This window comes from Protopterus annectens, chromosome 10.part0, assembly GCF_019279795.1.
Source record: "Protopterus annectens isolate FY-2018-M chromosome 10.part0, PAN1.0, whole genome shotgun sequence".
Lineage (NCBI taxonomy): Eukaryota > Metazoa > Chordata > Ceratodontiformes > Protopteridae > Protopterus > Protopterus annectens.
In genome coordinates, this window is record NC_056744.1 from 11,652,019 (window position 1) to 11,678,993 (window position 26,975).

General features: G+C 39.9%; 1 protein-coding gene across 2 annotated transcripts in view; it reads right to left on the minus strand.

The window, feature by feature from the left end:
- Positions 1–26,975, minus strand: part of TMEM94 (transmembrane protein 94) — a 2,655,014-nt gene that overhangs the window by 232,764 nt on the left and 2,395,275 nt on the right. For both annotated transcript variants that reach the window (XM_044084945.1, XM_044084944.1), the window contains one exon: positions 5,158–5,252. In XM_044084945.1, the coding sequence (XP_043940880.1) occupies positions 5,158–5,252 (95 nt within the window). The remainder of the gene's footprint in view (positions 1–5,157; positions 5,253–26,975) is intronic.

A 26,975-nucleotide genomic window follows, 5' to 3' on the forward strand; every position in this document is an offset into this window, starting at 1 on the left:
CTTGAACTAAACTTTAGAGAATGTGTCTGTTACAAACAGCAACCCACAAGAAGTAAGCGGGGAGAAAAGAGAGAGAGAGGAGAGGAGCTGGAACTGTGTGAAAAAGCTCTGTTTGACATATGGGGGGGGGGGGGGGGGGCAGCAGAGAGGGAATAGAGTCCTCAACATCAGAATCCTCATAGATAGATAAGTAAATCCTGGTCATCAGAGGAAACAGAAAATTCAGAATCCTGGTCAGAAGTATCATAAACAAACTCAGTCCTAGGTCTCTTAGAGGGGGAAAGCTGGCTTCCCCTGATTAAAGTAATAAGTTCCTAAGCAATTCTTATCATCTGTTTTTTAGAGGCCTGACCATGCGGTCGGAGCATCAGTTTTCTAGGCATGGTTTGAGATTTAGGCCTTAAAGAAGAAGATGGCGTTGGTTTAATATGCAAGTCAGTAGGCCTGAACACACCCTCAGAAGCCGGTGCCTGAACAGCGGTTCTAGACCCATCCAAGGTAGAGAAATCCGCAGGTTCCACAGTTGAAGCATCTTGCGACATACCAGACTCCAAATGGGTCTCAGTAGAGGCCTGCGAATCAGAAGTAGTGGGTATCAGGGGCTGCGAAAGCACCTCACTGACTACCGGTGAACTGGCGACTGGCTTAGGAGAAGCATCGTCAGCAGCTTTGGACCTAGGCGGCCTGTCTCTGTCTTTATCTTTGCGTTTTTTCGGAATGTCGGTAGTTGGATGGCTGACCGAAGAAATATCTGGATAATTGAACCAAGCACCAAAATATTTAGATGCGTAAATATACAGACGACGGATAGTTCGTGGTTTAAATAAGGCACAAAATCGACAGTGAGGTACGTCATGGTCAGGGCCTAGGCAAGGAATACAGTACGAATGAAAATCTTTATGAGGTATTTGCTTTCCAAAAGTAATGCAATTATTTACTTTTACTGACATCGGTTAAGAGCAAGAAAAACTTTCCCCAATGGGGTACTTAGCTTTTAGTTTTAGACTTTGGTTCTGAAACTTGAAAACGAAAATTTCAGGAGCCGGCCAACCGGCACTTGCGAATTGCTGCTGCTTTGGGCACCACACGGCAAGAAAGACAGAGGTAATGGCATCGGCTGCATGTTTTATACCCCTGACGACCTGACGTCACGGAAGAGGAGACAGCAACCGACGCAGGACCCAAGACTTTGTTAATCAGGCCGATTGTGGGCTACTGCAAGCAGATAACCCAAATGTAATGACTGCAACAGTTAAACACGAAGAACATCGGATCAATTGTTTGTGCCCTTTGCAGGACCCAGATTGGATAGGCCTGTCTCCAAAATGACTATCTTCTTGGCTCAGAAACACCATTACTTTCATCTACCTCCCAGAATAAAGGCTCACTCTAGTAGATCGATGGCTACTTCAATGGCCTTTCATTCCAGGGCCTCTATGGATGACATCTGTGCAGTAGCCACTTGGCCAAGACCCCAATACTTTTATCACTCATTCCAAATTGGATTTGGCCTCCAGGGGACGAGGATCTTTTGGTTCTATAGCATTCAGGAATGTCCTTCCTTAAGGGCCACCCAGGACTCAAGTAGCTGGGGACTCGGTCCTAACAGTAAGGAATGAATAAAGATTTACATCATCAGATAAAGATTTACAACATCAGATAAAGAAGTTATGTCTTACCATAACGATCCATCTGTGTTGTAGATCTTTATTCATTCATTACTTTCCGCCTTCCTTCCCCCTGCCTGGACTTCTGGTGAACTTTAGGATTTCCTTATTAGTTAAGGTATTTGCTCAGACAGAGCCTCCCACTGTCTCTTTTATTACTTCTTTACTATAATGGTGGGCAAACTTGATCTGAAGAGAGTATGAGAGGGGCATTGTGGGTACGTCTTGGCTGAGAGTTTTGGCTGGCGCAAGATTGGTAATGGCCATGTCGGTTTCGAGGACGGAACAGAAGTCCTAACAGTAATGAATGAATAAAGATCTACAACACAGAATGCTATGGTAAGACATAACTTGTTTTTCTGGGAAGGTATTCGACCTTCGAACCAACAGTGTCAGTGTAGACATATGAGACATCAGCACCTTGGGCAGGGATGATGCCGATGCAGGTACAGTAGTCGGAGCCTGTGTCAAAACCAAGGTCGGCACTGAGGAGGATGGTGCTGAAGCTGGTACAGCGGCACCGAGAGAGAAGACATGGAGCCTGGTGCCGAAGTGGTCTGGATAAAGGTGCTGGAGAAGCCGGCGTCGACTCGTTTCCGAGGAGGATGGAGATGAACCGAGAGACTCCGTTTCTCTTTATGTTTCTTATGCTTAGGAGGTGGTGAGACCTCCGTCCCAGAAAGAGCATCCGAGAAGGAGTTTTCATCATACCCTTCAAAATCAGCTTGTTCTTACGCTCAGCCAATGTACGATTGCTGAAGCTGGAACAAATATCACAAGATACATTGATGAGGTCAACGCCCAAACAATAAACACACCGGGCGTGACCGTCTGAGTTGGGCATTTTATGCCCGCACTTATCACACTGTTTAAATCCAAGTTTGCTTTACTGGACATCTTAAAAAACTACACTACAGTCCTAAACTACAATTTAACCAAAAACAGCAACAGCAAGGTTAAAGAAGAAGCGGATTTTCTTTTTTTTTTTTTTTTTTAAAACAGAAAAGGGAGGAGTACCAACAATGGTAGTAAGAAATACCACAAAGTGGTAGGAAAGGGCCTACCAAAGGTAGAGGAGAGGGACAGTACCAACGATGATAAGAAAAGAGCTACCAAGGTAGAGGGTAGGTTTTAGAGAGAAAGTATATATATATATATATATATATATATATATATATATATATATATATATATATATACATATATATATATATATACACACATATATATATTTAAAGAAAAAAAGATAATATTTAGGGAAAACTGACTAGAGGAGGTAATTATATATCAAAATCCCTAAAAAACACTTCATTTAGAGAGAAGGCTTGGCACGTCTGACGAGGAACGCGACAAATGAAATCTGAAGAGACTATGAGAGGGGCATTGTGAGTAGGTTTTAGCTGACAGTTTTTGGCTGGCGCGAGCTTGGTAACGGCCATGTCGGTTCAGAGGATGGAACCCAAGTCCTAACAGTAAGGAATGAATAAAGATTTACATCATCAGATGTACTTTTACACTCATACTTCTTTGTCCAGGCCACTTCAAAAAATAAAAGCATAAGCAGCACTCAAATCCCCTGTCATCACTTCTTTCACTAAATTAAAAACACTGACAGAAAAAGAAAAATGGCAGGTAGCTTGTTACAAAGTGAACATAAACACTGTAGTGCAGAAGAAAACATCCCTACCCATCGCAACATAAATGTGTTAGCAATAAAAATCTACACAAACAGAACATATATGTTGACAAAATTATCCCCTAATAGATAACTAATACGCCACAAAAAATAGCAGTCCATAACAGGAAATGTCTGAGATTGCTAAAAATAGCACATTTCTAAAAGGAAAAATATTACTTTAAGTCAGAAAATAAAAAAAATTTTCTTAAAAGGATAGCAATTTGTTTGAAAGGGTTTGCCAATAAAGACTTACCTGCCAGAAATTAAACTCTTACCAGATTACTACTTCTGTGAAGCCCTTAAGATGTTTCTCCTTGAGGGGGAAAGAAGTTCTGAAGAAATCTTTACCTTGACTGCTTGATTTCCCTCCATGGGGCTAGCCAGTCAGAAGGTAGGTGTTGGGTGTAGCAAGTGCTTTGTGAAGCTGGACAGTTGTTTCCTGAACAGGGAATCAACCCATATAGCCTATAGGAAACCTCTCATCTGTCCCTGAGGGACATCCCTGATTTTCACTCAAATTTTAGCTCAGTCCCTCATAATCTTCCCCTAGAATTACTGACTTCTCGAGAAAAGGTGATGAATTACACTTAAATAATGACAATAATTAGTGTTAAAACTTATTTTATTTCAGAAAATGGGTATTAATTCATATTCTCTTATTCTGTCAATGTCTAATAGTACCAATATTTTAAAAGTGTTCCTTAACTGTCCCTGATCGTTTCTGGATTTGTCTCTGATTAGTTCAGAGCTATGTAACTGCAGAACTGGGAATTAAGTACTTACTTGCTATCGAGGTAATTAGCTAACACCAACTAAAACAATGACAAAAAGGAAGAACTGATAACATTAGACTTGTACAAAAAATCATTTTCCTTGAACTAAACTTTAGAGAATGAGTCTGTTACAAACAGCAACCCACAAGAAGTAAGCGGGGAGAAAAGAGAGAGAGAGGAGAGGAGCTGGAACTGTGTGAAAAAGCTCTGTTTGACATATCAGTGTCTGGCAGCAGAGAGTCCCCTTCTTGAAGTGGACAGACTGAATAATGTAAGATCTTAAAATTATGGCAGTAACAAATCTAATAACTGGAATGGCTGTTCTAACCCAAACTAATACAATAAATCCTCAGTCTTCCATTTTATCAAACAATAAGAAACCCTCATTCATTCACATACAATATTCTTTTTTTCACATTACATTACAATATTCTTGAACATGTCTGATGGTTAGTAGCGCTTATCTATAATCATAAAATTCAAAATGATAAAATATCCAAGAACCAAAAACTATTACGATGGATACCCAAACTTAAACTAAGAAAACTATACATTTTTGTCAACAAAACATTTCCCTCTTTCCATTAAAACAGACTGAAACATGCCTCTTTTACTTTTGCAGTGAACAACTGTAATCACAACATTCTAAGCACTAAGTGAAATGTGTTACAAAACCAGCTTTTCATTTCTCCCATACAGAATAAACAAACAAAAAAAAAATCACTTTAAGAGCTAATATGTGAAGAGGCACCATCATGTACACATTATCCAACAAAATTTCTTTTTCCCATTTTCCATACAGTTTACCCTTCTCTGCATTCTCCTTTTATCATGACATACACATTTTATTCCAATTTCATTTACCCCCTGAAAATAAACGCAGCCAGATTTATCATGCCACCACAGATCTATCACTAGGTTAGTCCCATTTGGCCAATGGGCTCTTTTCAGGAGATTTGGTGTACTGTCATGGCAGTAAAAAGGCAAGGTCAGACTTGTGACAGCAGCCTAAACAATGCTACATATTCTCAATTCTTACCAATATGCAATACCAGGAAACAGGACATGGCTTTCTGTGCCAGAAGTAATCCATAAGACATGTCTTCAAACCATCTGGGAGCTCCAACAGCATCGCTACACAAAACAGAGAAAACCACATTAAAAATTATTGGGTTAAACAGACAACTAAAACATATCCTGTTGATGGTGTAATTTTTACAAACGATTTGCAATTTGGCAAGGCATTCATTTTAGACATGTCTTCCTTTTGCAATTTATGTTAAAAGTGTACAATCTACTAGAATTAAACCTTTATTTTGTCTTCTGTCTTTAAAGCACCTCACTGTTTTTGACAATTGCATTTTTATAGTTTCCCTTGTCATGGGCCAAAGTGCAAGTTGCTTTTTTTTTTTTATCCTGGCTTTCCCATCCAGCTAAAATAACTACTGAAAAAAAAAAGCTTGCACTTGTGAAATAATAGGGATTTCACAATATTTCTTAAATACTTGAACACTATGCAAAGTATTTGCAGATCAATGTGTGTGCATGTATCTTTAAGAAGCTATCCAAGGGCTTGCACAAGTGCATAAATACTGAGCATCTGCAAGTTTGACTACCATTTTGCAGTTAGCTGTAGAGATGTAAGCATGTATGTATGTAAGGTCCATCTGTTAACCAGTTTGTTTATATTTTATGATGCTGCTATCCATCTTGAAGTGTTTCTGTGTATTAAAGCATCTAAACGAAATACCCCACCTGCTTGTCATCTATGAGAGAGAGGGATGAGCAACAGCGGCATGTCTAAAGGACTTGAAGTCAGAAAGGAATCCAAACTCTTCAGTTTGAGACTGAGAGGCACTTAGTTGAAACTGGAGGAAAATAAAGGAGTGAATCATCCCTACAATGTGCATACTTCATAAAACAGGTCAGAAATGAATTTCAAATATGCTCAGCACTATTTCTTATCCTCAAAATATGAAATGAGGCACACAGGACACTCTAAATGATATTCGCATAAATCAGAATGTCCGATACTGATAAAAATATTCAAACTACTACAGATGATGTTTGAAATAAAGTCAAACTTGCATAAAATGACTAAAATAAAAGGAAATTACTGCATTTTCGCTAAGAATGTATTTTTTGTATTAATCAAAAACATACGAGTTACCAGTAATATGTTTGTGCTGTGTTACAGTAAAGTTATTCAGCAGAATACAGCATTACAGAGCATATTTCGCAAAGCACAGTATTTCAAAGAGTTTATTGTGCATTTGAATGTTATTACAAGTTCACATAACAGTTTGTACATAATTACAAGGGCCATATTTTCACTGTGTTTGTACATACTTTGCGGGCATGGCAGACAGATTTTGAAAACCCAATGCACTTGTGTTTGACAGTAATATTGGTAAGAACTGGAGAGTGTTTGAGCAAAAGTACATTTTCATACAAACTGCATTTTCTGACAAAGATGACCATACAAAGGCATTTATTCTGCTTAATTTGGCTGGGTCAGAAGCCATAGAAACAGAACGTTCATTTGTGTATGCACCTGCTATCAATACAGAAGAGGGGGAAACCATCATATTGCTCTACAGGCTGAATCAAGGGAGGACCCCAAGTACTTAAAACGTAAATTTAGTGGAATGTGTAGCCACCAGACAAATGTTACAATGGAGAGGCACTTATTTTATACAAGGGATCAAAAGCCTAGTGAAACTTTGCAGCATATATAACTGACTTGAGAAACAAAGATAAAACATGCAGATTTGATGATTTAAGGCGTGAGCTGATAAAGGGCAAACTTGTGCGTGGTACTAAAGATGATGCTGTGAGAAAGATTTTGCTTCATGACAATGATTTAACTTTGAATAAGGCCAATGAGACTTGTCAGATATATGAGCTCACAGAAAAGCACACAAATTTCCTTACAAATGAGAACAGTTTTAGAAGGCATAATGACAAAGCTCATGTTGATAGTATCAGGGCCGGCCTTTGGTCAACTGGTGCCCTAGGCAAATGAGCTACACAGCGCCCCCCACACACACACACACACACACACCACTTGATGCCCCTATCCTGGTCTACCTAGACAATCCAGATTACTGGAAAAGTGATCCTGCCAGTGTGATGCCCTAAGTGGCTGCCTAGTTGTCCTATGCTTAAGGCCGGCCTTATGGATAGTATGCAGTACATAGTTAAAAGAAACTGGGCCAAGCACATAGCAGCAACTGTAGCCCCTGCAGCACTCACTGGTAAACCCCAGAGATTTCTAGCAAATTCCAGAGTTTGAACAGTCTCAGTGAAGCATAAGAGTGAGTCAAGCAAACTCAAAGCATGGCCCCCATCCCAGTTTCATTGCCAACTGTCATAACTGTGGTGGGAATCATGAATCTAAAAGGGAAAAATGTTTAGGTTTTGGTCAACAATGTCACAAATGCAAAAAATGGAATCATTTCAAAAGGTTTTGTAAATCAAAAGGCCCACATTCTTTCATTAAAAGGGAACATTTTAAGAAATGAGTAGGTCAATTAGGGAGCTGCAACCCTACTATTTATGTGGATGATGTGTCAATATGTAGTAGACTTAAGGGCAAAGAATGACATATTTTGTACTGTTTGGGTAAATGGAAAACCCATAGAGCTCAAAGTTGACACAGGTTCCAAGTGCAATGTTAGTGTGTCATGGTGAAAGGCTTGATTTGGCAGTGTGTGAAGCTTGTTGCTTATGGAGGTGAAGAACTCAAACTGAAGGTTCAATAGTACTTTCATTTTACTTTGCTGGAAGAAGCTACGACTTGTTATTTTATGTGGTCAAGAGGCATGTCCAGTCATTATTAGGGCTCGGAGATGGTGTGAAAATCGGACTGCTTTCATTTAACATGGAAGTCCATCAAGTTAGCTTAAAAGGCCACTACTCTAATATTGCCCAGTATATTTTTTCAACCTATGCTGATCTCTTCGAAGACAAACTAGGGAAGCTTCCAGTTTTGTACTCCATGAAGTTAGATCCAGAAATCAGTCCAGTTATCAGGCAAGCACAAAAAAGTTCTAATAGCCATGCAGGACAGAGTCAAAGCCGAGCTAGATGAAATGGTGGGACAAGGTGTGATTTGTCCAGTTGATGAATCAACTGAATAGGTATCTTCCATGGTGGTAGCTCATAAGAAAATCCCAGATGACGTCAGAATATGTACTGACCTACATGATTTGAACAAAGTGCTAAAAATACGTCATCATCCAATGTGCGCAGTCGAAGAAGTCGCAGCCTTTATGCCAAATGCCACTGTTTTTTTCTGTCTTAGATGCAGAGTGTTCATTTTGGAAAATTTAGCTTGACAAGAAATCGTTGTTCACTACATTCAGAACTCTGTTTAGCAGGTACAGATTTTTGAGAATACCATTTGGGTTAAATTCTGCAAGTGAAGTCTTTCAGCATGCAATGGAGCAAGTTTTTTTCCGGGTATCCTTGTGCTATTATAGTACACGACATACTAGTACGAGGTCCTGATGAAGTTCAGCATGACAGAAACCTCAGAAAAGTTCTGGAAAGGGTATGTCAAGTGAATCTTAAGCTCAACCCACAAAAATGCAAATTCAGGCTACAACAGGTTACTTATGATGGTCATTTATTTACCAGTTCAGGCCTATGACCAGACCCTTCAAAGGAAACAGCCATTCTCAAGATGCCAGTTCCAGACAATGTTCAAGCAGTGCAATGTTTTCTTGGCATGGTTAACTACCTAGGCAAGCTCATACCAGACTTGAGCCAACTTTCGGCACCACTCAGAGAGCTGACACGTAAAGATGCACCATGGTTTTGGTTAGAGCAGCACCAAACAGCATTTGCTGTCCTGAAAAAGACTTGCTAGTCCTCCAACTCTCTGATACTATGATGTTCACAAGCCAGTTACTCATTCATGTGATGCTTCTAAATTTGGTCGTGGTGCAGTCATTCTACAAGAGGGTCAACCTGTTGCCTATGCATCGAGAACTCTTATCCAAACTGAAATGCAGTATGCCAAGATCAAGAAAGAGCTTTCGGCAATTGTGTTTGCATGTTCAAAATTCCACAATTATGTTTATGGTAGATCTATCCAGATCAAAACAGACCACCAACCCCTAGTCACTAACTTGAGAAAGCCTATGCATTCAGCTCCAGCCAGACTGCAAAGAATGATGTTGAGATTGCAAATGTATAATTTCACTCTCGTCTACAAGAAAGGCAAACTTCTTTATCTTCCTGATACGTTATCCAGATCACCCAGAAACACCACAGAACAATATGAGAATGAGTACCTTGACTTTGAAGTCATGTAAGTGAGAAATTTTTCTTCTACACATCTTGATGAGTTGAGATATCACACATCCACAGATCCGGTTTTACAAAGGCACAACCACTTAATCAAGGATTGCCATTAAAGCAATCTAGTTTACCTCAAGAAAGTACAGTTGTGTACACTTACCATAAATGTAGATGTTTGAGTGTATTCACTGTTGCAGTCATCACATTTGGGTTATCCCTGCCAGGGTAGCACTCGGCCGGCCCGAATACCAGAGACTTAGTATTTCTGCGTCGGTTGCTATTGCTTGAGGACTGACGTCAGGTCGTTAGTAGTATAAAGTAAGGCAGCTGACACCATTACATCAGTCTTTCTTGCCATGGAGCTAGCAGAAGCATTTTGCACAAGTGCCGGTCGGCCGCTACCTGAGTTTCGTCTACCGAATTGAAGTTGAAGTCTTCTAAAGCTAAGTACCCCATTGGGGATCCTTTTTTCTTGCACTAACCAATGTCAGAAAAAGTTAATAATTGTCTCGTCTGTGGAAAGCAAATACCACACCGAGACTTCCATTCTTACTGTGTCACTTTTTAGGCCCAAACCACGACGTCCCCCGTTGTTGCTTCTGCGCTTTGTTCAATGCCAGAATTATCTGTCGTCGGGCCCTTATTGTAACCAGATATTTTTGCTTACAGTCTTCCAATTCCGATATGGCTTCGGTAAGCCAACCAACAGCAGATCTTCCAAAAAAAACGTAAAGAGAAAGACAGAGACAGACTGCACAGGTCCAAACCTACCAGCAATGCTTCCGTTAAGTTAGTCATCAGTTCTCTGGTCCTCAGTGAGGTGCTTTCGCAGCCCCTGATGCCCACTTCTGTGGGTTCGCAGGCCACTAATGAGACCCTTTTGGAGTTCGGTATGCCGAAAAACTCTTCTTCTTCGACCAAGGATCCTGCGGTCATCTCTACCTTGGATAGGTCCGGAGCCACTGAGCAGGCACCAGCTTCTGAGGAAGTCCTTCGCACTGCAGATTCTCGACACAAACCAACATCATCTTTCATGACTACCATTCTTTCAAAAACTACAGAGTTTCTAAGACCCAGGGTACGAACCACACCCAAGAAATCAACGACCCACTCTGACGCCTGCAACCTTGCCTCAGTCTCAAATGCTTAAAATGGCAGAAGATCTTATCATGCTGATCAGGGGAAGCCAACTACCCCATCCAAAAGGAAAAGAAAGAGATTGTCCAACTTCCTAACCTATCATCCAGTACTGTCATTACTAAGAAGAAGTGTCATTTTGCAGTACATGGTAGTCTGCACAGTTATTTCTGACAATGGCACATGGTTTACAAGCCAACAGTTCAAAAGATTTGCCGAAGAATGGGACTTTACTCATGTTATGAGTAACCTCAGGGTACCCAAAGTCAAATGTTTTGGCAGAACGTGCAGTTCAAAGTGCAAAACAGCTACTACAGAAGTCAAAAGGAGATAATAGTGATGTTTTCCTGAATCTCTTGTATCTCAGAAATGTTCCTCGTGATAAACATCTTGGTTTACCTGCTCAGGGACTTCTGTCGAGACAAACCAGAACCACATTATTAATCAGTAGTCAATTACTGGTTCCATGTGTCAAGCACAACAGGTCAGGGAAAGCCAATCTATTGAAGAAGCATCTAACCCAGAAGTCCTACTAGGATAAAACCAGAAAACTGCTCAATCCATTACGAGAAGGAGAAGTGGCAAGGATGCAAACATCCAAAGGTTATGATCGGATTGGTTTCGTGAAGAATATTTGTCCAGAGCCGAGATCATACATTGTGGAATTGCAAGGAGCAGAGTTTAAGCAGAATCAGAAACATTTCAGACCTGTGTCTGAGCCTATGCCACAGCACACAGCTTGTGAGAAAGACTCCCTTTCTCAGATTGAGTTGTTCGGTGTTCCAATTCCAGTGAAAGTTCCAGAAAATACTCATGTTCCTGTGACGAATACAGATGTTCCTGATACGAGCTGTTCACTGAAGATTGTCCCTGTACTAAATTCAGTCATGACTGTTATGTTACGAGATTTGGTCATATCTCCAGACCATGTAGCAGATGCACGGCAACGTGGATGTGAACATTGTATTTTGTTTCTAATGTGTACAGTAATGCATGTATAACCCTAATATTGCTTTTACAAAGGGCAATCTTTTTAAAAGGGAGGATGTAGATCAATGTGTGTGCATGGATCTTTAAGAAGCTATCCAAGGGCTTGCACCAGTGTATAAATACTGAGCACGTGCAAGTCTGACTGCCATTTTGTAGACAGCTGTAGAGCTGTAAGCATGTATGTATGTAAGGTCCATCTGTTAACCAATTTGCTTATATTTTATGAAGCTGCTATCCATCCTGAAATGTTTCTATGCATTAAAGCATCTAAAAGAAATACCGCACCTGCTTGTCATCTATGTTAGAGAGGGACGAGCGACAGTATGGAAACAGCTGATCTAGAAGACAGTCTTCCTCAGTGAGTAATGTACCCAGATTTAATTTGCTGAATTACCCAGCTTAGTCCCCCCCCCCTTGTCTTCAGCTTCCACACTTGGAAGTGCAAGCAGTGACATCACTGGCCACATTTTACCTTTTTCTAGTGAAGATGGTAATAATCGCACATGCATCTATTTTGGACATACTTCTTTGCATGCATACCTCCAACTCCTTAGCACAAGAAATCTGAACAAAATCAAAATTAATGGGGGTACAAAGGCCTAAAATAGGGACAGATTTTAAATAATGTTTTTATTAACTTGAAAGGTTACTACAATATCAGGTTTTGTATTAACATGTATTTTCTTAAGGATATGGAGCCTGAAACTCAAATGCTTGTTATTATTTAGTGACTTCAATACTCAATGATTTCACAGAAAACCACAACTTTTATGAGGAACAGACCAAAAAAAAACAACAAATCTGGTCAGTTGAGAGGTATGTTTGCACGTTCCCTACAGATAGGAATATGAAAATGTCTTTTCAGTCTAACATTTTGGGAACTTTTTTCCCAGTTTTACATAACCCTACTGGAATTACTTTTAAAACAGTCAAGTAAGACAAGGAATTGCATACAATTGTTTTCACTCAAGAACTCAACAGTTTAAAAAAAGATTTTCAAAACAGTTACAAGTGAACCATAAAAATGCTATACCTGTCTACTATGACTGCAATTACCTACACAGACATGAAAACAAATTAACTTGTTACAATAGTTAATAAAATGGAAATACTTTTTTTTCATAATTTTTCACTGCTGGAGGTGTATGAGATGAGTACAAGAATCACAAACTATCTTAGTTGAGCCTCTGAAGGACAAACTTCATATTTAAAAAAGTGGCTATAAGCTGCTGCTGAATGCAGCTTAAAATAACTTTATATTTTCTGAAACATGGCAAATTATAATTCGGTAGTGTTGTAAAAAGAATGACAGTACAAGCAGGTAAAACGCAAAGCATTTTTTGACAATCACTTCTGTTTGTGACAGATCAGCTTGATATAACAATAAATATGATGTTAGTTAAGCAACACCAATAACTGACCTTTACTAAACTATAAAAAGTACAATTTCAAAGGAGGTTTGAATGCAAGACAAATGCAATGTCTATCGTGAGGAAAGCAGTTCCATGCATTAGGGAGGGACTGCTTAAAATTTCCAATGTTAACCTACCTTTCAGGGTTCTTGAAGAGACTGAGAAACTGTGAGAAGAATGTCAGCCAAAGGAGAAGACCCTCACCCCAAAAAAACTCCATCTCTACATACTAGGTTAATCCCAGCAGGGGAGGCACACTTGTAGGGTGGTAACAGAGAGGGAATGTAAGGACAGAGGTGACTGAGTATCCACCCGAACCCCCAGGATGGGTAGGAATGGAAGAGAAGTTGACAGAAGGAAATATTAGCAACAATTATGGTAAGTGTCTAACACAGTTGTATAAGGTTCACATACTGTTCACTGCTGCAGCAGTGATAACACTTAGGAAGATTCCCTGAGCTTATGGGTCATTGGGTGGCTGGCCCTGACAAAATGTGGTTTATAGCAAACCCTGTAGAAAGGCTGTGGCAAATCCTTCCCTAGGTCAAAAAGTTAACAGCCATATTGTAATGTCTGAAGAAAGTGTGAACAGATAACCAAGTAGCTGTTACCAAGGTGGCCCAACTGCTGACCTCTCCAAGAAAAGCAGTGGTTGCTGCTGTAGCTCTCATACAGTGTACTCTCACATGCCCTGTAACTATCTTACCATGGATATTGTAAGAGATAGCCAGTTAGCTTGACATTCAGAGATGGTCAGTTTATGGACTGATCTATCCTTTCTACCATTGCCAAAGGCCATGAATACCTGATCTGATTTCCTTTATCCATGAGTTATTTCAGTGTAAAATCCCAGCTGCCTATGCCCTTACAGAGTGTGCAAGAAACATTCTCCCTTGTACTCTAGGAAAGGATAGAACACAGGCAGGTTTAATGGCCTGATTTAGATTAATCACTTTCACCACTTTTCGCATGAAGGAGGGACTGATGTGGAGTACTAGTCAGTCCTTGTAGAAGATCAGAATTACTTGCACAAGAGTTCCAACAGTTCTGATATCCTTCCAGCAGATGAAACAGCTACAAAAAGCAGTCTTCCAAGACAAGTATTGGAGGGGTGCACCAGCAGTTGGCTAAAAGGGTGAAGCAATCTCCGCTAGTAGAGCTTAATTTCTTGGGTGGCTACAGATGTAGAACTCACTTAAGGAATTGCTTTATTGCAGAACATGGAATAAAGCGGGATCCCAGGTAGGCAGGCTGAAACTGCAGACATTTGTCTACACTGAGGCACAAGATGGTCATGATTAGCAAAGTTCTGACAGGAATTTGAGGAACAGGTACAAAGACGTCCGATTACACTTCAGACACACACACTATATGGCACCAAGGGAGATTTTTTTTTTTCATTTTGTTAATTATGATATCCTCCTACCTAGTTTCCTAGTCTCCATACACATAGAGTACGTGTCCTTAGAAAATGTGTGCCTGAAGGCGATAAGAGCTAGATCTCAACCTGTCAACCTTAAAGTCAACTAGGGATGTATATGGGACTCCCATGTTCTGGATCAGGAAATTCATACACTAAAGTAACAGAATAGGCTCTGTCTTTTTCATACTCAAAGGAAGGAGAACCAGTGCTGTCTGACCCAAAAGGAAGTGAAGACTAGGATTTTTAGGCTGTCCTACTACATCTTGTCTATTACCCTGAGAGGACAACAAACTAAAAGAAAGATACAGGAAATTTAACCTGTCCAGTTTTTTTGTTTATTAAATTTGATGACCAGGGTACTATTGGCCAACTTGAGTCTTAGCCCAGAACTCCAATGAAGCATGGCATAGTAAAAATAAAGAAAAATCTGAAAAATACACTCCATTAAAAAAAAAAAAAAAAAAAAAAAAAAAAGGCAGTTACAGAAGGCTGAGGGGGTGGCGGGGGAGAAGAGGTTGCTGCTGGTGGGACATCGGGTGCAAAGGCAGGGCTTTGGCACTGGACAAAGCTTTCTTTATTGCTTTGAAGACCTTTCCACCCCGCTCCAAAGGCTACCTCTGTTCCAAGGAGATGGAAGGTCGGCTCTGAGCAGGAGGGACAGGTTCCGAAGCAAACGTGGGAACCGAGCTCAATCGAGCTGAAGCACCGAGATGGAGGGTCAGTTCCGAAGAAAAAACAGGTGACTATGCCTATTGGAGTCAACTCGAGAGCATTGGCTCCCAGATCCCTCTGCTCCAGACTGAGCCACTGAGGATAGAGTTATCGTTCTGAGGAAGCAGAAAGAATTCTCGGACCCGAAGGATCCAACATAGAAGAACCCAAAGTGATTGACTCCGAGAGTGAAACAGTCGGAGGAGGAGCAGTAGTCTGTAGATGGGGCGGCTCTGAAGCCTTTGGGTCCGGAAGGGCTAACTTTTTAGCCAGAGCCGGGTCACAGAGCAACCTCTTCACCACCCACTCAATGTCCTCATCTGAAAGTGTCCTGTTGGAACAGGTGGTGACAGAAGGAGATCTTCTCCTTTCTAATATTGGAGATCTCAACGTTGGAGAAACACGGTCAAAAACTGGTGAGTGTCTCGATACCGAAGGTTGCCTCGGCACTGAAGAAACCGACGTCACTGAGACAGAAGAAGTGGAATCAGAGCCAGAACTCCTTGGCTCCTTCACTTTAGACTTTTTAGACGGCTCCGATGCTGGAACCGAAGATTTTCTCTTCACAATTTTGGGAGCTGTCTGACCAAGCTGTTCCTGGAAGGAACTGATCATAAGACCCCTGTCTATTAATTTACGTTTCCTCTCATTAAGAACCCTAGTACTGAAGGCATGGCAAATAGTACAGGGTTCTTGTAAGTGAGCCTCTCCCAGACAGTACACACAGCTAGTGTGACTGTCAGTCAATGACATTTTTTGTGAACACTTGTCACATTTCTTGAACCCCGACGGGTGGTGTTCCCTATGTTCTCTGTCGTTTTCTTTGGACATGCTGACAAGAAAACAAGGCTAACAACAATTTTCAATAACAACAAAACTAACTATAACTAACAGCAAGGTTATGAAGAGAAGAAAAATTTTATTTTTTTTTTTAAAGACTAGCACTCAGGGAGGAAAGGCCCTCTAATTTAAATGGGCAACTACGGCCCTCTAACTAAAATGGGCCGTACAATCCCAAAAAGGTGGACTAGGGGATCAAGCACTCAATAACAATCACACAACTAATAACTAACAACTATTAAAGGTAGAAAGTGAAGAAAACGGATGAAAAATAAGATTTATCAAAAAATCTTCTACTTAGCCAAAACAAGATCTGGGGAATTGCCGTGAGGCACCATGGGACAGGGATTAGCCTTGAGCCAGTAAAAGCTCTCGAGATTTAGTATCAGCAGAGTTGGAGCTGAGAATTGGCTCCAAACCCATTCAGCAAGAATTATGGCGAGATAGGACTACATAACATCCAGTGTTCTGTGTCCCTGCTCCAAGTTACTGACAAACACACAAACACACACACTATTTGAGATTTGACTTTCATACAAACATACACCTGGGAAAGGCTGGCACAGATTTACTAGCTCTGCTAACTTTGCCCAGACTATAGAGCAGTTACTTTGCCAAAAGCCAGCTACTCTAAGGCTCTTACAAGGGTACCCAATTATACTGAGTAAAATCAATACTAATACAAATGGTAATGTTTGACGAATGCAGCAAGGCTTTCAACAGCAACCAGTGTCACCAAATAAATGAGTACTCTCAAAGGTTAAAATATTCTCTAAAAGACCAGCCACAATGAAAAGTTTAAATATATTTAATAATACACAATAAAAGAACATACAAATACTAAATATATATTTACAATCAACACCAGAGTTTAAATCACAGGAAATGTTAAAAATAACATGATGGAAAGACTCACACAGATGCAGAAAAACAATATTTAGCTAATCTCACTATGTTTTCCTGACCGATCTAAAGAATTACTACTCCATGGTTACTTACTAAAGCAAGACAAGATGAAGTGAGTGAGTGATTTTCCTTCTTGGTCAGGTTTCAAAAATAGACTACCCTGAGACTTCTGTCTCATCTAGTATTAAAACATCATTTCAGTGCTGGATTACAGAATGACATTACATACATCTGGTCATCTGACTCTGGTTACCACACTACCCCTTTTGCTAGAAAATTAAGCAGAATTTAGCACATATGTTACATACACACATCTGAAAGCTACAAAACCATTTCAAAACTTCCACCCTTCCAGGGTAGCAATCAGTTCACCCCCTAAGGACAATATAGTAGGACTCCTAATCCTGGTTTTCACAGACATTTCGTCTTTGGACTGCAATCAGAATTGTAAGATACAATATTTATGGCTTAAACCAGGTAATTTAATTTCAGACTATTTTTCAGTTAGCTGGACTGAAATTAACCTCTTCTCTTCCAGTATTCCCTGTTACAATATATTCTTTTTAACAGTTACAATAAAATCTGACATACATGTGTATTTCTTTTCTGTCCAGCAGGAACCACTATTGGTACATTTTTAACACAACCAGCTTTACAAATACATTTTCAACACAAGCATCTGTACAGATCACTTGTGGAAAAACCAGCGTGAATAATGGGAAGTACAAACAAAACCGGTAAATAAGAAAAAACTTCACACTGTGTGTACTGAGCAGAAAATGCAGTAAAAATACCTTTGTAATCCAACAAGGGATCTCTTCACAAAATGTATACCAAAGTCTAAAGTATAAAAATAAATGTAATAAAATACACAGAACACGAAGAAGCAGTAAAATCCAAAAAGAAACCCAAGTATAAATGGTTAAGTGCTTTCATCCCTGAAATTTTTGTGGGACTTCTTCAGAACCATAAAACCTTATAACACTAACAATCTTGAAATATACATACAGCCCTTCAATTTAAAATATTATATAACTTAGAAGTTGAATGAGACTAGAGTGGACTTGAGTTAAAGTACATTGGTCTAGGATTTGGTGGCATACCTCTCAACCTCTTAAAGTAAGAAATCTGGACAAAGCCTAAAACAATGGGAGGACAAAGGCCCAAAAATAGGGGCAGATTTTAAATATTGGTCTTATAAACTTAAAAATATGCTAGAATAACAGGATTTGTGTTAACATGCATTTTCTGAAGTAAATTAAGTCTGAAACTCAAATATATGTCATTAGTTGGTCATTTTTTTACTGACCTCAATCCTCTGTGATTTTCTAAAAAAACACAGATTGTATGAAGAACAGAACAAATATGTGAGCAAAACTGGACATTCTGCAAAAATCTGTACAGTGGAGAGGTATGTAAATTATTGTGGAAACTGATTTATTTTTTGGGTGAATTTCTCATGATAGTGATGAATGAGAAAAGAAATTTGGCAGTGGACACTAACTGGGGCGGGTGAATAGAGATTAAGAGATGAGGAAGAGATTGTTAGCAAACACAAGGCCCAGTAAAGAGTGGTGAGAAGTGGGCAGGTTTGCTTGAGTAGGTTCAGATACAAATGGTGTGAAGCTGAAATCATTAGGGATTTATAAAATGATGTTATGGCCAGGACAGAGAATGTTAAGATTGAAATCACCTACAAAAAATGAGAAATACTGCAAAAAGCAGAGGCTATGTCAATGATCAGGGATCTAAGCAAAGCTATGGAAGAAGGAGGTGGAAGGTAAGCTACTCCTAAGTGTAAAGGGATGTTACTATGAGAAATGCTCTGGAAAAGGAGTCTGCTAGGCTGGGAATCTGATGTTGCATTACTTTGGTTTACTGGCTTGATGTCTATGTTTTGCTTTAAAAGACGACACTGGCCCCTCTTGTTCTAGAGCCTAGAGTGGCATCAAAGTGACAGTTACAGCCAGAGATCAGGCAATGCAAGGAGGGCTGCTGGGTTTTAACCAAGAATCAGTGAAGGGGTTAAGGTCTGGCTTTTGTGTGATGAGGGAGTTTAGTGAGGCTAATTTGTTTCTGAGACTAAGTGTTTATCAGCAAGCAGGAAAGTTCATTAAGGAGGCATTTGTTGTCCACACAGTTGTTTTTGGTACCGAGTTTTTTGGGGAAGCAAAAAAGATAAATTTCTGCCACACTCCACATGTGTACCAAATCCAGAAATATAATGCTGTTCAACATCCGTACATGAAGGTCTACTTGTTTGGCAAATCTGTTAAACTTTTATTGATAAAACTACTGCATCATCTCTCTTTTTTTAAAAGAAACATCTTTATTAAATTATTACTTGTGACACAGGCAATCATACATTTATGTAAATGAAAACAAACCATATTTTTAGTTGCAAACATACATCACTTGTGATCTATCCAGTCACTGTCAGTCAAAGATTACATAGTTTATTCAAAACTTGCCTTCTTTTAGATCTCATTACTACTCCAGAATGCTATTCTGCACGTTCCCACAATTCCCATTTTTTCTATATAATTTACTCCTACCCTTTTCTAAAGTTCCTACTTCCAGCTGTTTTATCTGTTACTATATTCACTACTTCTAGTACAGCTGGTTTAAACTTTGATTTCCATTTTCTAGTAATTGCTTTATTGGCAGCCACCATAACTAGACTCAGCAAGGCCATACTATGTCTAGACAATTTCAATTCTGCATCAAAGCTCAAAAAAATTTTTCTTAGTTGTATCAATTTGCTCACCCAGTATTTCTGATAGTGCAGTCTGCAGGGAACTTTTAAAGTCTGTCAACTCATTACACTCCCAAAAAATATGTTCCCAATTACCTCTTTCTTCCCTATCACACATCCAACCTTTGCTATCTACTGGAGTAAAAATGGTTTGGAGTCTACTTGAGGTATACAATAACTATGTAAACACTTCCAAGCAAATATCTTAAATCTTCTAGACGTTGTTGCATATTTGGGAGACAAACATATGTACCCCATTGTTTCTTTGCGAATTACTCTGATGGATTCTTATAGTTATCATACATGCTTGCTTAGTGGTAGTGGGTGTCTTGGAAGAATGTGGGTTGGGGAGGGGTTGAGGGAGAGCACTGTTGAGTCATTCCCACTCCCTTGTAGGGTCTTGAGTTTTTAGTCAACTTGCAATTGTTTTCTCAAACTGGCCTCTCTTCTTTTTCCCTAGTGGAAGAAAGATATCATAGTACAGTAGTTTTTACTGTATTTAACAGGGGAGACTACACTACCACCCCCTTTTTCTCCAGCTTCTTGAGCACATCTGCCACTAAAAACATCTCTTTTTCTAGTAGAACAATGAGGAGCTGTGATTTCATATTGTCTACCTGATGACTCGGCTAATGTTACAGTGGCCCAGGACAAAGCACTCAGACTTTTCTGCTTCATACAGCTCTGAAAAAATATGGCTCTCTGTTAAACTGTCTCTTTACTTGAACCCAGCAAAATGGAGACAAGAGGCAATGCTATGCCTCATGCCTAAGCAAAACAAACACCACATATAAAAATGCCTTTGTATAGAATTTGCTTCTTACATGTGATGTAGTTATTAACTTTAGAAAGTGATACCAATGGTACTGATTTTTTAGGTCTCCTTAGCTAGAGTCAAACATAGATATATATATATATATATATATATATATATATATATATATATATATATATATATATACACACACACACACACACACACACACACACATACAGATGTGTATATAGATTTTATATATATATATATATATATATATATATATATATATATATATATATATATATATATACATACACACACACACACACACACAATTACTTTCTCCGACAGTGTACTTCTGCGATCTGACTCTAAGGACGGGCTATTCTTAGTAGGGGAATTAACAGACAAACTTTCTTGTACTGAAGCAAGTAAAACCTGAAGACTGCATAGATGGGTATGTCTCTTGTATCACAGACATGCTGAAGCCAGGTGATAGGACACATCCCCCTAGCCTGGAGGGGGAAATACAACATGATCCTGAAAAAGAGAAGCAGAAGTCCAAGTGTTAATATTACTGCAGTACTGAACAATGAGATGAACACAATCCTTTCCCTTGTTGTTCTGCTAAGACTGTCAGTATTGCTCAACATCTCATAAACTGGATGAATAAGTTTTGCAAGCTTCTTCTAATTTCAAGATAGCTGGTATTCTCATAAAGCTTCAAATTCTCTTTTTTTGTCTGACTTCCTCAACCGTTTACTGGCTGCTATGAAAACCAGATTCCCTTTGAAACAAGAGCCTTTCAATATATGAAAAAGCTGTGGTGGTGTGGAATGGCTGTAAATTCAGACTTGCTTTTAGGATGGTGGGGACTTACCTGCTCTATGATACCTCTTTTCTAAAGATGTCCTTTCTTTATATTGGTTGGCCTTGGATTTTTTTTTTTTTTTTTTGGAAATTGGCCTCTTTTCACAGTGGTAGTTCTTGCTACATTGCCCAAACAACAGATTCCGGCCACTACACCACAGCCAACAGATCCTACTTAATATCACCTAATGCTGACTCTTAAGCAAAATATGCCTAGACAACATTAATCATGTAGCTGCACTTTTATTAAACCCATTTTATAGTATTATAGCCACACTTAAATTGCAGATTTCCACACTGCAGAGACTATATGGGTCAGTATAGAAATCCTGTCTCTCAAGTCTTCATTTGGTATGTCATTTACCATATCTTTCACTTGTCTAAGAGTATCCCTTCACATTTTACCACAAAGGTTCATCAAATCAAAGTTTTAAAGTCCTGAATAAAAGCTGTGTGGACATACCTGCCATAATGGCCTAACCCCTGCATTCCTTTTCACTGGGTAGGTTGTCCGAACTGGCCAGAGACAAGATTTAGTCCACTACATGCATCTATTTAAAAATTTCCAACTGTCTTGTATAATATTTTTTATGGTATGAGCATCAACACTGTTAGCAACTTGCATAGAAGTTTTGAAATCTTTTATTTCCTTCTTTTTTGCTATTACTACCAGTAGCTACATGAGATATTGCTATTACTACTAGTAGCTATACGAGATATATTGCATTTTAAGTGTTTTATTTATGATGCTTTTTTAATTTGGAGGGGTGATGTTAAATTATTGGAAGAATTCTTGAATTATCTTAATTATGTTTGTTCTTTTCTTAAATTTACTACTATCTATGATGGGGTGACTATTAATTTTTTAGACTTTAATATTACCAAGGTTAATGGCAAGTTGGTTACAGCTAATCATAAGGAGGAGGTTCAAAACAATTCTTTTTTGCATTATGATAGTATGCACCCCAAAAAGACCAAAACAAATAATGTCAAAGGTTAACTGACTAGAGTACACCATCTAACTGATGATGATCATACTTTTAGTCAGGAATGTATGAGTCTGTGTGATAAGTTTATCAGCAGAGGGTATCCCAAAAATGATGTAGAACTCTGCTACAGAGAAATTGTTAAGAATAGGAGTGATGGGGAAGTAATAGCAAAAAAGAAGGAAATAAAAGATTTCAAAACTTCTATGCAACTTACTAACAGTGTTGATGCTCATACCATAAAAAATATTATAAAAGACAATTGGAAATTTTTAAAGTGCAGTACTGAAGTAGGTCAAAAGGTGGTGGATGCCCCAGTCTTTGTGCAGAAAAAAGGTAAAAGCCTTAAAAATTCATTTCAGAGTCAGTTAAGCAGTAAAGTGTTAAAATGCAGCAATCCAGGAATGTATAAATGTTTAATGTGCAGTTTAAGTGATTTGCTGTTGACTGAGGTCAAAGATATTAAAGTGGGTACTGCATGGGTGCATATAAAAGGCAGATACACTTGCAAATCAAGATTTGTAGTGTATTTGATTGTTTGTATGTCATGTACTGCATTTTATGTAGGGTGAACAACAAGAGAATTAAATAAAATAATGTATGAGCACAAGTACGCTGTAAGTGTGCAAGATGATAAAAAATGCTTTAAGTAAGCATTACAAGGACAACAAGTGCAAAGTAAATTTTAAGTTTTGTGTTTTGGATGAAGTTTTGGAAGCAGATAAAAAATTTGATGCAGAAGAAGAATTTAGTTGGAAGGAGTATGAATGGCAAATAAAACTGAACGCTTGCCATCCACCTGGTTTGAATGAAAGGAAGGAGTTCACTGCTTTCCTTAAAAGGAAAAATTATGTCATGTGACATCATACATCATGTGTAATTAATGATTGTATTTTTTGTACCACATTATACAGTCTGAAGAAGTCCTGAGTGGATGAAAGTGCTTACTGTGGATGTGTTGAATTAAACGTTTTGTCATCTTTTTGTGGCTCTGGTTCGGTTTATTTTCATTAGTTGTTCTGGATTTTTTTTTTGTTTTTTTGTTCCAGATATAGATTTGCTGTACGCAGAACTGCTTGTAAGCTTCTGAGCCCCCCAAAGCCTTTCTGTGTTGGAGAGAAGCCTTCTAGCTCATCAGTGGGAGTGGTAAACACTAGGTAGCCTATCTACCACAAGAGTCGTTTCTGGCCCAGAAATTGTAGTTTGTTGGCTGCTTGGGCAGTTTTTCCATCTCTTTCACCTTTCTGGTTTAAAAGCCCACATTTGTTCTTGTTTCCCACCTTTCCTGTACCTAGTCTAGTCCAGATACAGATTTGCTGTATCCAGGACTGTTTGTAAGCTTCTCAGCCCCCAAGCCTTTCCGTGTTGGAGACGAGCATTCTAGCTCATCAGTGGGAGTGGTAAGTACTAGGTAGCCTATCTACCACAAGATCCAGGTACAGATTTTTAGTTTTAGCACTGGAATTTGCTTATTCGTGCTCAACACTTGTTCAGCACTAAATAAGCTACAAATTACTACAGCACTCAACCTAACTCTTTACCTACAGGTTTTTGTACTCACTTGCTTAGAGAAAAACAGCTCTTATACTCACTTTCCTCACTTGTCTAGAGGAAAGTAGTTTTTTATTCTGGCCTGTCAAAGGGTCAAGCTCCCAGTGTTCGCTCCTGTCTATCTGATGAATCAGGGCATATTGAGGCAATGTAGCAATTGCCTCATGTACACAGACAACCCTCTCCTCCTACAACCCAATACCACAACCTGTGAGAGATGCACTTATCTAGCCAAACTGGAGGTAAAGCTCTCTCCAACCAAGACTGAACTTGACATTCAAGAGGAAAAGGTAAACACTTGCACCATACACACTCATCACATAGTTCGACTAAACCTACACCTCTAAAATCCACATATAGAAACACAAAAAAATTTGCAGTGGCTCTCAATAATAATCTGCTCAAGCAACAGAGACCTCCAAATCAGAAATGCAACCTCCACCCCCCCAACACAACCCAAATGACACATAGCCCACAGACTCAGTGTGTCAATAAACTACAGCCCATAAGGTAAACCAACGGACCCAACACACTAGTCATAGGTGACTCTATAGGCAGGCACACTGAAGGCCCACTCACCAGGCTAAACAAGGAGAAGGTTACTGCCAGCTGCCTGTCTGGTGCCAGGATCCGCCACATAAAACACGCACTCAGGTCACTCCACAACAAGTACAAATATGACTCTGTCATTGTCCATGTTGGTGTGAACGACCAGAGACATACCTCCCTAAACTACATGAAAAGAGACATGGAAGAGCTCTCCGATCCTGTAGCCCAGGCAGGTATGACCCTAGCCATGAGTAGCATCCTGTCACTGCCCAGAATGATACCGCAGTACAAGGACAAAATGATTGACTTCAACAACTGGCTACGCTTCTGGTGTCATTCTAAGGGGATACAGTATCTGTCTGCCTGGGACGACATGGTCGACAGACCATGATGCTTTGCCAGAGATGGCCTGCATCTGTCGCCCCTGGGATTCCTGATACTGGCTAAGGCTCTTGCCACCCCTATAGTGCCTTTCTTAGGCAAGGTTCAAATGACAAATTCACCAGAATAACAGGAACAGGCAAGCAAAAACTGAGTAATGCTACTCGATGCTAGATGTCTAAATCTCAAAATGCACTCACTCGAGGCACTACTTAAAATGGAGAACATCGATATCTGTGCAGTGACTGAGACCTGGTTCAAGGCTCTAGACAGCACCCCTGCACTACCAGGCTATAACTCATACCACACTTTTCGGCCATGTAACCTGGACCAAAACACCAAAGGCAGAGGTGTGTCCATATTCATTAAGGATAGCCACACCTCCAGGCTAGTTGCGCAGCATAATGCATCTGAGGCTATCCAAGTGCAACTACCTCTGGGCAAAACTGCAATCCAAATTGTAGCTTGCTACAGATCCCACACCATGCCCCAGGGTTCCCACTCCTCTTTTCTTGATATACTGGAAAATATTAGAGTTCAACCAAACACCCTAATAATGGGCGATTTCAACTACCACACCATTAACTGGGAAAACTACTCCAGTATCAACTCCTTCGCTCAACGCTTTCTGGAATTCATAAATTCCAATGCCCTGGATCAACTTATCCACACCCCTACCAGGGGCAACAATATCCTAGACCTAGTCATTACCAACGAGTGACTGGTGTTCCACACCTGAAGTCAACTCCTCATTGGTCAGATCCGACCATAAGCTAGTCACCCTAGATATCCACATCCCGCCCCCACCCACCATTAAAAGAAACCACAGTAAAAAATTTCTCCAAAGCCAACTTCATGCTTCTTAAGACAGAAGTGGTGAACTTCATGACACCCATGCAGATGGACAATACAGTTACAACTGCTGAATCCTACACAAATGCACTCTATAAGCACTTACACGAGTGCATGGATTGTGCTATCCCAGAGAGAACCAAGATGCTATCCTGCAAAAAAAAAAAAGAAGCCAATCTGGTGGTCCCCTGCCATAAACAAACTCTACAACAGAAGAAAGAAACTGTTGCAAAAGAAAGTAAAATACCATGAGTGGAGGAGCTCCCAGGTCAGTCCCAGTAAGAAGTTGAGATCCCTTATAAGATCCTCCAAAGCTAGCTACGAAAACAAAATCACCACTGATTCTAATGGCAACCACAAAGCATTCTATAGCTATGTCAAGAATCTCAATGGCAATACCCAGATCTACTCTGAGTTACAGCACAACAGCATGAAAATTACAGAACCAACTGATACTGCCAACATCCTGGCAGATAGGTTCAGTGCTAACTTTACCCCCCTCTCACCCCCTAAAGGACCCATATCTATACAGGAAGAATGCAGAGTCCCTGTAATCACATCTATGCAGGTAAAAGCTGCACTCTCTAAAACCAAAAACACAGCATCCATGGGACCGGACAATACCCCAGGCTGCATTTTACATAACTTCAGAACGAACTGGCAACCCACCTAAGCACCAAGTTCAATCATAGTCTCACGTCAGGCTTTGTGCCCACTGAACGGTGCACAGCAACAGTTATTCCACTCCACAAAGAGGGAGCCACTACTGATCCTGAGAACTATCGCCCTATTAGCTTGATGAGCCTGGTCTGCAAGGCCATGGAACGTATCATCATGGAACTCAAATACATTGGTAACCTCCAAACTCTGGATCCCACCCAGTTTGGGTTTGTGAAAGGCAGATTATGCCTTCTGAACCTGATCGACTTCTTTGAGGCAGTCACCAAAGCCGTAGATGAGGGTAAGGTGGTTCACACAGCCTATCTTGACCTCGCCAAGGCTTTCAACACCATCCTCCATTCTGGAATTATAGCTAAACTCACTAAACTAGGTATAAATCTATATGTCACAAGATGGGTTGCCAACTGGCTCACTGACAGAACCCACACTGTAAAAGTTACAGAGTCCAAACCTGAGTTCAAACCAGTGACAAGTGTAGTACCACAGGGTTCAGTCCTGGGACCACTCCTGTTTAGTATCTACTTCTCTGAAGTACAGGCTAACACAGAAGGCCTCTGGCTAATGAAGTTCACAGATGACTATAAACTAGGAGCCATAGTCGAGTCCCCAAGTAATGTGGACATCCTACAGAAGGGCCTCACTGAGACAGATGCCTGGTGTCAGAGGCATGGCCTCAGGCTCAATGCCAAAAGGTGCATTGTCATCCCCTTTGGTAAAAACTCTGTACCCATGAACTACCACATAAA